Source organism: Cynoglossus semilaevis, chromosome 18 (assembly GCF_000523025.1).
Source record: "Cynoglossus semilaevis isolate Cse_v1.0 chromosome 18, Cse_v1.0, whole genome shotgun sequence".
NCBI classification, from domain to species: domain Eukaryota; kingdom Metazoa; phylum Chordata; class Actinopteri; order Pleuronectiformes; family Cynoglossidae; genus Cynoglossus; species Cynoglossus semilaevis.
In genome coordinates, this window is record NC_024324.1 from 8,348,295 (window position 1) to 8,362,299 (window position 14,005).

Sequence of the window (14,005 nt, forward strand, 5' to 3'; positions counted from 1 at the left end):
ACAGTTGAAGAAGGGGGGCGCCATAAGACTGGACCCAACCTGTGGGGTCTGTTTGGGAGGAAGACAGGTCAGGCCCCTGGCTTCAACTACACATCGGCCAACACTGAAAAAGGTACAGTAGGAGTCACTGCTGTTGCTCCAAAGAGCTAAGAGGTAGTCCTGCTCACTGATAGGTCAGTTCGTAATTACATTCATAATTACGGTCAATCAGGAGTGGACCAATAACATAATCCCTAAACAAAACCTGGTGAAAACCCATATGAGGATTAAAAAAAAAAAAGTTTCATCCGTGTAATACATCAACTGAAGCCCGAGCCTTCACAGGTGTCCCTCTGCTGTCTGTCTCTGTTGCTGCAGGTGTCACGTGGGGAGAGGACACCCTGGACGAGTACCTGAAAAACCCAAAGAAGTACATCCCAGGAACCAAAATGATTTTCAGCGGGATCAAGAAGAAAAAGGAAAGAGATGATTTGATAGCTTATCTGAAAAGTGCGACCTCCTAAGGTGGTGGAAAATGAACAAATTCACCACTGTGTGTGTTTACAGCAACAACAGCACCGTGTGACTGAATGTGTTGTGAATACAGTAGGACACTGGTCATTGCCTCATTGGTTCCACTCTCTTCTCTGTCAGATGACAGCCAGGATGTTTTTACGATCGACTTGTTTTCTTCTGTATTATTTTCCAATATCACTGTGTTTCTTGACAACTGTTTCTACCTGCTGATAGGTCATAAGGGTTTTACATTTACTTCCTGTTGGGTGACTATATTACATTTATTTTTGCTGTACTACTTTTAAAAAAAATATTTTCTCATGACTACGTAATTTCTTTCTCAATATTTTGTTGCACTTGAAATACTGTCCGTTTGTTTTGTGTTTCCTGGGTACACTTTTTTTGTAACATTGGATTTGAATAATTTCTTTTAAACCCCCCAGCAGAGGGAGCTATTTCACTACATATAAACCATCGTCATCAGGTTGTACATAAAGCCTCAAACTCGCTTAACGAGTGGGAATAAACTTAACGTCACTTTTCACTCGTTGTGCAGTCGATCCAGTGACACCTTTCACCGAGGGCGTGATCCACAACCACGGACACTCGACTACACAGTACTGCCACAGCCAGTGTTGCGGTAGGTGGCGACACAGAGCGCCCTCTGCTGCACATTTCCTGCAGGTCCTCCCCGCATCACAACATCTGTGTTGTTATCGAGCGTCGGAGGGAAAGAAGCGGATCGATAAGTGGATCAGATTTATTAAAGGCTGTGAGGAGCCACACTGAGCTGTGGGTGTCAGGTCTGAGCAGCAGCAGCAGCAGCAGCAGCAGCGGAGGTAGAGAAAGGTAAGGAGGAGGAAGATGTGCATGACATTGATTGTTTTTGACACCTAGAAAAACAAATGCAGAACCTCCTGCGGAAATTAAGCTGCAGATTTGATTTATTTTTGTGACGCATTTAATGACTTAAATATTTAGCCTTTTTTAAAAGGTACTTTTCTACTGTGCTGGCCAGACTTTTCCTGCAGCTTTTATGTCCTCATGGTCTAATTCTGGCTGCGGCAGGCTGTTGCTGCACGGCTGGAATTACAGCGGTAGCTGCATCTGCTGCAGTGTTGAGCCGCAACAAGTTTATTAGAGAGAGGGAGAAGGAAGGGGGGAGAGAAGAGGGGGGAGAGTGATGAAGTAGTGACACTTTCCAGACTGAGGTTAAGTGACAGCTGCCCGTTACTGCATTAAGCACGGACCGTATACGTGCCATGTGTTGTGAAGCACAGTGCAGTGACTGTGGTTTGTTGCAGAGAAATGAACCTGCTGCTCAGACTCACTGTGTCCGTCCACATCCTGCTGTGTCCGGCATGGGCCTCCTCTCATCAGCCTTTCATGGACAGCATCTTCTCAGCCCAGACAGGTAAGACCACCCCCACTCTGTGTTGGAGCTCACTGACTGTTACTGCATCACTATCGCCCCCTGCCTTCCTCCCAGGTCTCAATTTACAGGACGATCCTCTGAGGTTTGACCCCTGTTGTCTCACGTCACCTCTTCCACCTCCACTCTTCCCTCCGCCGCCTCAGCTGTGGAAGCGAGGAAACCCAGTAGGTCCTGCATCAGTACTGTACAGTGAGTGCTCACCAGTCAGTCCAATCCCTACTCTGCTCATGCCCATACTCTCTGGGCTTCTGTCTGTGTGTAAAGGATATTAAGAGTCTGTTGGAGCCTAGTGTCAACGGAGGAGAAGTGCAGCAAAAAGAAAAACCTGCACCCGGGTGTTTGCCTGGACCTTCAGGACCTCCAGGACCTCAAGGCTCAGAGGTAAACATGAAAATACTACCCAGTGTTGCTGTGTATGCTGCCCAGGTTATGAAACGCGATTAAGTTATGTTTCAGTGAATTTGCCGCAGCCACATTAGGACATCGATGTGACCTTCTTATTATTGACTGTTCCTTCAAATGCAGCGTCCTCACTAATGTCTGAGCTGCCTCCCTTTTTCAGGGTGAGCGGGGACTACCTGGCATCAGAGGACCAAAGGGGGAGAAGGTGTGTGTATCCTTACTCTTATTTCTACTTTCTATTTTACACCTTTATTTAATCAGAGAAATTTATGTTTGCAGTGTTTCTTTTTCTGTTGGAAGTATTTTAGTGTCCTTGTGTTCCACTTTGCTCTAATGAGTGTTCCACATTCATCCCCTCATTTGTCCTCCTCCAGGGAGAAATTGGACGCCCGGGGTCAAAGGTGAGCATTGCTACCTCTACTAAACATCTCTCCCTCTCCCTCTCTCTCTCTCTCTCTCTCTCTCCCGACCTTGAAATAATTCAATATCGGACCCTCGTCCTCCGGTTTCCACTCGATGCATCCTCAATCTTTGTGATGTGATTTGTCTGTCGTTGCACTCAAACCGTCCTGTGCAGATGCTGGACGGGTCCCGATGCATTAGTCTCGGTGTTCGCTGTGTCCACACGCCGCCGCTTGATCACATCCCTGCACATCCTCCTGCACATCCTCCTCTGCTACTTCTTCCCTTGTCTCCTCCTTCTCCTCCTCCTCTTTTCTTGGCCTGGCTCCACTAGCCCTCACACTGGACTCCAGTCCTGCTGATCCAGCCTCTCCGGCGTTCCACTTCTGCACTTTAATCTCCCTGAGTGCTTCTGCTCTCCGTGATAAATCACTCCATGCAGCAGCAGCAGCAGCAGGTTCACCGTGTCTCTACAGGCCTGTGTTTTAATGACAGGAAGTTAAATGAGAGCGCACTGCAGCTTCAGGAGATGTGACCAGATGTCACTGGGCAAGGTCTAGTAAGGTTTTATTACCGTCCACTAATGAGCAGAGGTCGGAGGGACGGTTAAAAGTCGGCAGAACGGCTTTTGGACTGTATTTTGGAAAAGTAAAAAATGTACAGTTTAATAGAATCACACAAAAGTGACGGTGCAGATGGGAGAGGGGTTGGATCAGCCCCGGGTTAAGAACGACTGTTCTCATTGGTAGCAGAAGTAATAAATCACTGAATAAAACCTTAGAAACTTTGGCAATTATACGATTACGATTTTATTCATTTTGGTGGACAAAGGTTTGCCTGGATACTAGATCAGATTTGGGTAAAACATTAACAAGGACCATGGTGTTTTTACACTAGCTCTATAACACACCCTAGTGGACAGGAAAGGAAACCTACATGTTCTGCCTCTGCAAACATCAGACAATATTTGAAATTCATTTACACTTTCTAATATTGGTCTGTGTTTCTGCAGGGGCGCACTGGAGCTCCAGGACTTCCAGGAAAACAAGGACTTCAAGGGTGGCCTGGTCCAGATGGACCCAAGGTAATATACTGTTAATACTAATGTATTTTTATGAATTTAAATCAAATTAATCAATTGTCTTTGTGATTAGGGGGAGAAAGGTGACCCTGGACTCATGGGATTACCAGGTCTGAGGGGACCACCGGGCACAAAGGTCAGCCTCCACAGTCGCCACAGTTCTGTTGCAAACAGTATGAGGTCTTTTTGACTATTCTGATGTTCAGTTCTTTATTGGCTTTACAGGGTTTACCTGGTTTTAAAGGAGACAAGGTGAATACAGAATTAGTTTTTATTAAGTTGTTTTTTTCTCTAAATTTGACTCTTGTCTGTTTTTACCCTCTCTTTTTAAAGGGTTCTCCAGGTGACCTAGGGTCACAGGGGCCAAAAGGCGACAAGGTATGGGGCCCTGCAGCTGAATAAACTAAATCTAAAATAAAAAAATGTCTTTTTACAGTCTTGACTTTATCAATAACGTTTCATAGAGGCATATATTTATATTTTAAATTAAGTCTGATCAAATCAAAGACCAAGCTTTTGACCTTTTGACCCTGTGCCCTACTGTCCTCACTTAGGGCTCCATCGGTTTGCCTGGGATGCTTGGACAGAAGGTACGATTTATTCATCCAAGAAGACACTTTAGAATTTAAATCTATTTAATATCAGACCCTCAGTCAGTGCCGCTGTTTTCCCTCTTTTCCAGGGGGAACAAGGACCAAAGGGAGAGCCGGGAATATCAGGGAAGAGAGGACCGACGGGACGGCCCGGAAAGAGAGGGAAACAGGTGAGTGTGAGAGACACAGTGAACTTTACTTCAGGGTCTAAGTTTAGACCAAGAAGCTGAGGAGCTAACAGTCTGAGCCTGCACACACACATTTATATATATATGTGCTCACATTTTTGTCCATGCACTTAATTATCACAGCTGTGCACAAGTGTGTGTGGCACGTAGGTCACCTTCAGTGTATGTGTGTAATTATACTCTAACATTCCTTGGTTTGCGAAGGGCATGAAGGGCCACAGTGGAACTCCAGGACTTGTGGGTCCCCCAGGTCCTGCTGGTCCAAACGGCCTTCCTGGACCACCTGGTCCCCCCGGTTCAGGTAACTCTCACGGCATTTACACATTCATGACTGTCCGCCTGTTTGTTATGTCTTTGTTTTGACTTTGTTGTTTCCTGCAGGTCTGTATCTGGTTGGAGAAAAGGGAGAGAAGGGGTTTCCAGGTCCTCCAGGTCGCTGTGACTGCGACACCATCCTCGGATCTAACAACGCCCCCTATGGAAGTTACACTCAGCGTGGGGGCCCCAGTAAAGTCCCTGCAGTAAGAGCCGGCTCGTTCACAACTGAACCCTGTGAAAGAAGTGGAAGTCAAAGTTACACACTTGGGTATTGAAGATATTTTGTGACTTTGTTTGTAGATATTCGTGGTGGACAGTAAGGAAGAGATGAGCCGTCTCCAGCTGGACAACACAATAGTCTTCAGGAAGGATCAGAGGATGCTGTATTTTAAAGATGCAGATGGATGGAAACCCATACAGGTCTCAGCTGTTTCTTTACTATCATCACTTCAGTCATTTTAAGTTTGGATATAACATAAATGTAATGTTTGTTTGTTTGTTTTCTTCAGCCTTTCCAGCAGTTCCAGTCCACGGAGAAAGTTCCGGACAGAGTGGGTGTGTGTGGAGATGGAAAGGTGCAGTCGCAGCACGGGGAGGAGTGTGACGACGGAAACCAGATTGTCACTGACTCTTGCCTCAGTGAGTTACATGTACATGACATGTACAGTTACAGTTAGTATCTGCTCAATAATGCGTGGAATGGAACTCGACTCCACCTTAGGAACCATAATCCAGGTTATCCAGTTTATACTGAATAGCTCCTACATGATTTATGCTAAGCTGCTAGTTAGGTCTGCTCTCTGCACAAACACCATGCTGTCATACACCCAGCTGCTCTGGTGTGTCCTGCAGAGTCTAACTACAGTGCAGAGCCACACATGCCAAAGGATAAAAGCAGTGAGCAATCAGAAAACCTTTCCTTGATCTTTCATTAATCTTAGCCTCTCTTTCTCTGCCTTCCCCTCGCAACTGTCTTGGCTGTTCAATTAAATTAGCAGGAAAATGCTGCATTGGCATCAAAGAAACACGGAGGAGTGCCAAAGCAATTAGTAATGTCTGCCCCTCCCACCCTCACCCCCTTTTCTTCTCTCTTACTCTTCTGTCTACCACAACCGTTTTCTCATCTCCCCTTAATCACGTCAGACTGCAAGTGGGCCTACTGCGGCGACGGCTACAGACATGAAGGCATGGAGGAGTGTGACGGCAAGGACTTTGGCTATCAGACCTGCAAGACCTATCTGCCTGGGTATAAGCACAGTCACAGCACAAGTGTCAATGTTTACTCAACACAACATTCAGACATCAGCGGACGTCTCAGGTCCCCCAGTACTTTTAGGAAACCTTTGCACATGGAATCTAGAGCAAGATTAGCAGTGAGCTAAGTAAAACCAATCCATTTTCATTGAACATGCGGTTTACATAAATAGTAATCTTCTTATTTTAAAGTGACAACACATGAAGCAAGGGGACGTACCTGCCAGTAATTACATTTAGCAGGATGTGATGTCTGCATTAAAATCTACACATAATTTGCAGTAATTTCACATGCTGTATTTTTTCTGCAGATCCTTCGGGCAGCTCAGATGCACCGACTCCTGCCTCATTGATTCAACCGGCTGCACGTACTTCACCTGATTAAAAAAAAAAAGTCACTGTAACTTTTGAAACTTTTTGATTCCTTGTCCTGAACATGGGGATTACACATCAGATTTCTACAGGAGTCTGACGCTTAAAAATAAATTGATGGACTGAAGGAGAGAAGTGACAGGAAACTCTTGAGTCTCTGAGCCATGAATAGTTAGGAGAGGCAGCTTTGAATCGACTGCTCCCCTTGGAGGTTAAACTCTTTAAGAGCAGCTCTTTGTTATTGTCACGTCAATGGCTGAAAGACTGTTATAACAATAACTGTGGAAAAGATTTTTTTTTTTTTTACAAAAAACACAATTATGTAGGTATGACTCAGTGACTGTTAATAAAGTAATAAACTATGCTCATACTTTTGTCAAAAAAGAACCCCTTCATACAAGAGGCAGCAATATTACTGTTACTGTTTGTACTGATGTGTGTATCGCAGGCGTGTGTCTGTTTCTGTACAGTGTAGAAGAAGACATATTTATGTGCAGTGTTGTTCTGTTGCATGTAAACGTGTTTGAGGGCAAAGGTGCAGTGTTGTGATGTTGCATGTAAACGTGTTTGAGGGCAAAATCAACTGCTTTAGCCAGCGCCCCCTAGAGATTAATGTCATAGCAGTGTGACAATGAGGAAAATGAATATACTATTTAACAACCCTGAAAAAATATTCAGTTTTTTAATTCATGCCAGCATGACAGACAGTTACATTTCATAAACAAAGTTAAAATCACTACCATGTGACTAATGAGGTGATCATCTGCCTGCTTGAATGTGTTGTAAATTAAAGATTATATATATATATACAATAATGAAGATCAGTCTGATCATTTAAAGTATTTTATTTCGTTAGAATACAGGTTTAGAGTGTGTGTTTCTGCTTTTATGCACATTCCTGTACTTTGTGATAACGTCCCCAATTCCTAGTTCATATTTAACATGTGAGCAAGAATCATTATGGAAATTAGTAACTGTAAACAATGTGCTTATTTTCCATTTCCAACTTCCTGACAAAGGAATATCTACCGAACAGACCTGGCAACCCTTTGGAACGCGTCTGTGGGTGGAGCCTCTGAGAAAACGTAACCAATCACAGAAAGATGTCCGGCAACAAATTGTATGAGGAAACGTCACTGCCACGTAGAGCAGCGAGTTCACATGTTGTTCATTATTGTACAGATGATAGTGACAAAAAGTTCGTGAATGTGTCCAGGGAGCATGATGCTGCTGCTGCGCTGCCTCTGCGCCTTCATGCTGCTGCTCTCTGTTAGCGGCGGGAAACTTCCAGAGGCCGAGGTTCAGATAGAGGTTATGCACAGACCTTTCCTCTGTCACCGAAAAACTAAGTACGGAGACATGTTGCTTGTTCACCACGAAGTATACTTTGAGAATGGAACCATGCTTCACGCAAGGTATGTTCCACACGGGGCTTTTTACCGTGAACACCTGAAACTGTAAAATATTTAAAGGTACAGTACACTCACTAAACGTCATGTTTGGAGAAATTATGTTGTTTTCCATGACTTTTGACATACATGCAGTACACAGTAAGTGTTTTTGGGAAATAAGTTTAGATCCTAGTTAACCAAGTGTTTTATTCTAAACTCTTCCTTCGTCCACAAGTCGAAATGACGGAGACAAACAGCCAATGTGGGTGACACTGGGCATCAGACAGGTCATAGTGGGCTGGGACAAGGGTCTGCAAAACATGTGTGCTGGAGAGAAGCGGAAGCTCATCGTACCTCCCGAACTGGCTTATGGGAAAGATGGAAAAGGTATGACTGCTTTGTGCACGTACTGTATCCCTGCATGCTGTTACACAGGTACACAGTACTCACCTTTTTTTCAGCAATGCATTGTACTGTACTGCATGGGATATATATCTATTCTGTGTATTGTGCATGTCCGTATGTAAAACAGTCTTGTTGGCCTCCTAGGACTGCCACACTGAATAAGGGGTAACATTCAGTGATTCTAGTCCCCTCTTTCCCAACAAGAAGCATGTGAACTGTTCTGGTTTATTCTGGTAAGAACACACATAACAACTACTAACTTTATTAACTATAATGAATATTTCATTGTACTTTATTTTGTACTGAATGGTTTGCGGTATAAGTTACTCTTTTCTGTCAGTTTCTTAAGGTTTTCCAACTTTTTTCACCCTGCCATCCTGTTCTTTGTTTTAAGATTTTTTTAAAGAACAAGAAACCATCTCAGCTACAATGGGCCTTAACATTTTAGAAGTGATCAGTTTGTGGCATTGCTTCACCCCTTCACAGGTAAGATTCCACCTGAAAGCACACTGACTTACATCATTGAAGTCCTTGAGATCAGAAATGGACCAAGATCACATGAGTCCTTCCAGGAAATGGACCTGAACGATGACTGGAGACTCTCCAAAAACGAGGTAAAGACCAGAGGTGAAACGTATGGCAAGAAAAAAAAAATGCTTTTAACAAAATGCTTTTGCAAAGTACAAGCAGTGTTTGCCAACTTCCCATAACATTAACCTTCCAGTTTTATATATTTACTGAAATACGACAGAAGTTGTAATAGGACGTTAGATTCTCTTTTGAACCACTCAATATTGTTGTGTATGAAGCTTCTGTCATCCCTCTATTAACCACACGAGGGCGGTGTTACATAGGCCTCAGCTCTGGGACACTGCACCCAAACATACACACTTGTATAACATTTGTATCATTTTATTTATTATTATTTAAGTTTGTTTTTTGCAATCTCTCTACTTCTCTGACCTTCTGCTCCCACTCAATCCACCAGGTGAAAGAATATCTGAGGAAGGAGTTTGAGCGTCACGGTTACCCTCCCAACGACACCCTCCATGAGAACATGATGGAGGATATCTTTGAAAAAGAGGACAAGAACAAGGACGGCTTCATATCGGCCAGAGAGTTCACCTACAAACATGACGAACTTTAAAGTCCCACTCAGATTCACAGCTCTGTCAGTCAGTGTCCACTGTGGATCAGAAGTGTCCATAGTACCCTGTGTCTCTTTACTACAGTATCTTCCATTCTGTGTTTGGGGGTCAAGTGGTGATTTTGCAATAGCAATTTTCTATTTTTGATTTTTTCTTTTAAGCATTTTCCTTTGTTTTTAGATTCCAATGATCCTAATTAAAAAAACAACTGGTGAAAGGCTGCGGTTTTATTATTATTAATATTATTTAAAATATTCAGCAACAAATGTTAATAAAAACCCATGTATCATTTAACATTCAAATTATTTAAGTAAAATACATGGACTGAACAGAATGCCTTCACCCATTGGACAGTCCAGTGTCAAAAACCAGTATCTGCCCTTTTTTTACCCATTTTGTTAAGATGCATGTGATTCTAACCTAATAATCTTCCCTCTGTGCAGACGTGAATCCTGACTGTCCTGAGAACTTGTCAGAACAGATGCTTCAGGAAATGATACTAGGTTTGTGCATTAGTGTCTCTAGTGGTAAGTTTCTACCTTTTTATTTTTCACATCTCTAACCAGCAGGTGGCACTGTCTTCCCGTAAGTACACAAGTAACTGCACACCTCACTCATTTATTAATAATAATACACCAAAGTGTAGTATAAAACATTTATTTCCATACTGTTTGAAGTCACATTTAAGCACAACTGCTTTGGTTTTGTTGGTTTTTGTTGTTTTTTTTTTTATATTTTTATAAAGTTTTAGGTTACAATCATTTACAATAAAACAAAGCACAACCATTTTCCGTAAGGACATCCGGGGTTAGAGGAGCTCTTGTGCGAGCACTCAGCTGCTCTGCTGTCTCAACGTACAGATTGAACATAACATAAACTGTTTACTACAAAGAATTCCTAAAACTGTAAAAAAAAAAAAAGACCTAGAACCTGGAGAGACGCAGGTTCAACCTGCTGTGTCAGTTTCATTCTTGCAAGTCGCAACACATTTTAACAAGTGTTAATGATAACATGTGGTACAAAATAACGGGTTAAAATCCGCCTGGAGAGCCACTCTGTGTCTGGAGGAACGAAAGACGAATGGTTTGGACGAATGATGTGTTCGGTGGCGTATTTACACAGATGTTACAGACTGTGTCAAAAGTCAGCTAATTATAGTTCCTGGAAGACACTGTCATGGAAGTGTGTGTGTGTGTGTGTGCAGTATATGACCACAAGTGGGCAGAGGCCTCCTCCTTCTCACACACATTCAAAACATTCCACAGTGGAGAAAGGTCAGTGGTCACAGTCAGAATAAGGGTGCGATCTGTTTGACACTCATCATATACACACATATTGTACTCTCCAATACACTCAACACACACACACACGCCGAGTCCAAACGTCCATGATGCTTGTGTAACTGTCATGAGGAGGAACACTGAGCCTTATTGCTGTGTGTGGGAGGAAGAACAGGCCCGGACTCATCTGAGGTGTGTCCTGATCCCTGGGGGTTTGGGGTTCACTGGAGAGGGAAGGAAACAGAGGTGGGGTGAGGCTGACATCATGGCTGTGTTTTATACACAGTATGTGGATGTACTGCGTGTTTTCCTGTGCTCTACCTCTGTTCTCTTTGCTGGGGTAGATGCGAGGGAAAGGTTTGAATTCTTCAGGAGGTGGCAAATCTTCCACGGGGTGAAACTGGAACTTTGATTCAAAATCATCAGCTGGAACACAGAGAGGAGGTGTTCGTCTTAAAGTAGAGTTCACCATCTCTACGGTGGAATTCAAGGTTCTTATAAAGCTTCTTAATACCATGCAGCTATGCTATTGGCTTAAAGCAGGAGTCTCCAACACATTGCTTACCAGCTACCAGTGGCTCGTCGCCCCTTTCCAAGTAGCTCGCTAAAGGCTAATGGATCAAACAAATATTTATAAACTTCATTGGTCGCTCAGAAATTCTGCTTAAATTTGAATCCTATCAAAATGGACAGTTGTCCCGCCCCCTTCCAAAACCAAATCTTTATTTGCCCATTTAGCATCACTCTTGCTGTCTTGCTGTCCACTTTGATTAGTCAGTGGTGAAGTGTATGAAGCTATCAAAGGTCCATCCTTACCCAGGCTGTGCAGGTATCCGTTCCTGAGATTGAATGGAGGAGGAGGAGGAGGAGGTGGTGGAGGAGGAGGAATGCGTGTGGATAACTCAGTTGTAGGGGAGCGTGCTGGAGGAGCAGGAGGAGGCGCCAGTCGACTTGCACCTGAAACAAAACTTAATGTGAATATTATATATATATATATATACTCTACCAACTATTAATTAAAATGTCTTCTTCACAAACCTGCACTTCTGGGTACAGCAGGTGGACGTCGGGTGGGGGCATTGCAGGGGTAAGACGGGGGCAGAGAGCGCATGGCCGGAGAGGGCACTGGAGCCAGCTTTGGTGGTGGAGGGGGGAGAGATGATGGACAGGTAGGTGTGAAGGATGCAGGAAGAGGAGGAGGAGGCGGCGGTGGAGGTCCCAGAGGGCTTTGCCGCAAGGTGGGGACCCTGGGAGTGTCGGCGTGTGGTGGAGGGGGCAGCGGAGGGTAGAAGCAACCTGAGGAGCGGTCCCCTGCTACAGCAGAGGGAGGCTGGAAAGAGGCAGGCGGAGGTGGAGGTGGGGGAGGAGGCGTAGGAGGGTGGGAGATGTGGTGGCCGTGCTGGATGGGAAGCCAGGTTGGCTTGGTGACCTGGGGTGGAGGCGGAGGGGGAGGGCAGGTGGGGAGCGGAGGAGGCCTGTTGGCTGGACGATCCGGGAAGGCCAGTGGTGGCGGAGGTGGGGGAGGGGCCGAGGGAGGGGCAGGGGGGGGCAGAGGAAGAGGAGCCGCGGGAAAGGCAGGTGGGTGCTTGCTGCCATGGGAGGGGGAGGGTGGAGCGGAGGAGGATGGAGCGTGAACACGGTTGGCAGCGCCGCGCAGCTCCGCCGTCCTGTGGAGCTCAGCGTCAGCAGACGAGGGAGCGTTCCACAGTGGCTTTAGGGAGAGGGTGGAACTGGAGCGAGACACTTGGACACAGATGAAGGTGGAGGTCAACAGGTGGAGGTTTACAGGAACATTTACACAATAACACGTAATCAAAAAAAAGAGTCTTTGGACTTAACTATTTGACTCATTTGAGGCCAACCTTAAGCTGTTTATGTTTAAACTTTTTTTTAAATTTCTATCTTTTGGCTCATGTTATTTTATCAGTTTATGTTTACTCTAACCTGCAGTTGTTTTGTTTTAATGTCTGATATATTTTCAGTGACTTTGGCCGTGAAATATCATGTTTTAACTTCATATTTATGAGAAATTAAAATAGTTTTTCACGATTAAAGACCACAGATATGTTTTACACCCACCTGTGGTCTTGCCTGTCGCCTCTCTCTTTCCTATAGGTCTGAGTGTGGGGAAACCTCCAGCGAAGAGTCCACCTAATGATGGCGCTGTGGGCGCCATTGCCCCTGAAGAGCTCTGAGAAGATCCGACGCTGCTGGAAGCATCTCCACTGCTGCTTTTAGGCTCTGGGAAAAAACAAGGAGACGTCACCGTCCATGACTGCTGTGTCAGTCCTGTGAGGACAGGTATGATGGGAACATCAGCTGAAATACTGAACACACATGGACAACATGTGTCACTGCTGTTGTTTAAACCACTGTGGAGATTAGCCTAGTGTCATGCTAAGTCTCTTCTGCTCCATATCTGTTGGACAGAACTTCCTCCTGACAGCAGCGTCCGCAGTGAGAGGAGATGACTCAGGGCTTCAGTCATGTGAGCATCATTACAGGTCTGAACACACACACACACACACACTCTACATATGTGCTTTTTCCACTCACTGTCCACGGCGGGAGCGCTGCGGTCGTTGACCTGTGTGACCTTTTTGAGCTTGGCTCCTTTTTGGATGTCAGCCAACAGGGCATTTCTTCCGCCGCCTCCTCCTGCGGACTGGAGTTTAGGAGGTTCCGCCGAAAACTGGAGGAGGAAAAAAGATAAACTCACGGATTTGTATAATCTCAGAATGAATCTGAGAACCAGTGGTTCTGACTGTGACCTCACTGAGGTTCTACTGCTCCAATGTCAGAATCGTGTTCAGGTGGTTGGTGTTAGCATCAAGTTGTGGTTGGAATATTCACTCCCCGTACTGTCCTTGAACGTGTCGTGAGACAGTCAGACTGTTCGGCTGTAGTTTCCCACATTCACGTGTGTGGTCCTGCTGTGAGGATCTGCAGCAGCTCATTTACCAGGAGGAAGCTGTGAGGCTGCTGTAGAAACATAACACTCTACGGCTGGTCAGGGTCTGCTGTCTGCTCTGGGTGTGTGTGTGTGTGTGTGTGTGTGTAATCGCCACCTTCCATCAATAATTCATAACCACCTACAGGTATTTGGTTGATGGTCAGTTTGAAAGAGATCTGTGAGTTGTTAAAAAAAAGAGGAAAAGAACAGTTTACCTGTGGCAGGGAACTGCTGGGGGGAGGGGGAGGTGGTGGTGCTGGGGGAGGCGGAGGGGGAGGGGGGGGCACT

General features: G+C 44.9%; 4 protein-coding genes across 4 annotated transcripts in view; 3 read left to right on the top strand and 1 right to left on the bottom strand.

Moving 5' to 3' along the window:
• Nucleotides 1-3: 3 nt before the first annotated feature.
• Nucleotides 4-537, top strand: LOC103394258 (cytochrome c-like; the record flags this gene model as incomplete). The annotated part of the gene is made up of 2 exons (XM_008331486.2): nt 4-112; nt 358-537. Coding segments are annotated over 2 exons (255 nt in total), but the record flags the coding sequence as incomplete, so codon positions are not given.
• A 680-nt stretch (nt 538-1,217) lies between these two features.
• Nucleotides 1,218-6,551, top strand: wu:fc38h03 (acetylcholinesterase collagenic tail peptide). The gene is made up of 18 exons (XM_008331465.3): nt 1,218-1,344; nt 1,800-1,909; nt 1,985-2,094; nt 2,195-2,311; nt 2,493-2,537; nt 2,707-2,733; nt 3,747-3,818; nt 3,889-3,951; nt 4,041-4,067; nt 4,149-4,193; nt 4,370-4,405; nt 4,498-4,578; nt 4,801-4,897; nt 4,978-5,117; nt 5,215-5,334; nt 5,424-5,553; nt 6,058-6,160; nt 6,480-6,551. Exons 2-18 carry the CDS (start codon nt 1,804-1,806, stop codon nt 6,547-6,549), a joined length of 1,389 nt encoding a protein of 462 aa, XP_008329687.1. The 5' UTR covers nt 1,218-1,344; nt 1,800-1,803; the 3' UTR covers nt 6,550-6,551.
• A 546-nt stretch (nt 6,552-7,097) lies between these two features.
• On the top strand, nt 7,098-9,701 carry LOC103394240 (peptidyl-prolyl cis-trans isomerase FKBP14-like). The gene is made up of 4 exons (XM_008331466.3): nt 7,098-7,955; nt 8,167-8,318; nt 8,823-8,950; nt 9,325-9,701. The coding sequence occupies exons 1-4, from the start codon at nt 7,747-7,749 to the stop codon at nt 9,481-9,483; spliced, it is 648 nt and encodes a 215-aa protein (XP_008329688.1). The 5' UTR covers nt 7,098-7,746; the 3' UTR covers nt 9,484-9,701.
• A 137-nt stretch (nt 9,702-9,838) lies between these two features.
• The window catches only part of wipf3 (WAS/WASL interacting protein family member 3), a 4,457-nt gene continuing 290 nt past the window's right edge, over nt 9,839-14,005 (bottom strand). Inside the window, exons 2-8 of the mRNA XM_008331487.3 lie at nt 13,933-14,003; nt 13,321-13,456; nt 12,844-13,005; nt 11,803-12,507; nt 11,581-11,721; nt 11,086-11,190; nt 9,839-10,988 (exon numbers count right to left, since the gene is read on the bottom strand). Coding sequence (XP_008329709.2) covers nt 10,948-10,988; nt 11,086-11,190; nt 11,581-11,721; nt 11,803-12,507; nt 12,844-13,005; nt 13,321-13,456; nt 13,933-14,003 — 1,361 coding nt within the window. The 3' untranslated portion in view covers nt 9,839-10,947. The remainder of the gene's footprint in view (nt 10,989-11,085; nt 11,191-11,580; nt 11,722-11,802; nt 12,508-12,843; nt 13,006-13,320; nt 13,457-13,932; nt 14,004-14,005) is intronic.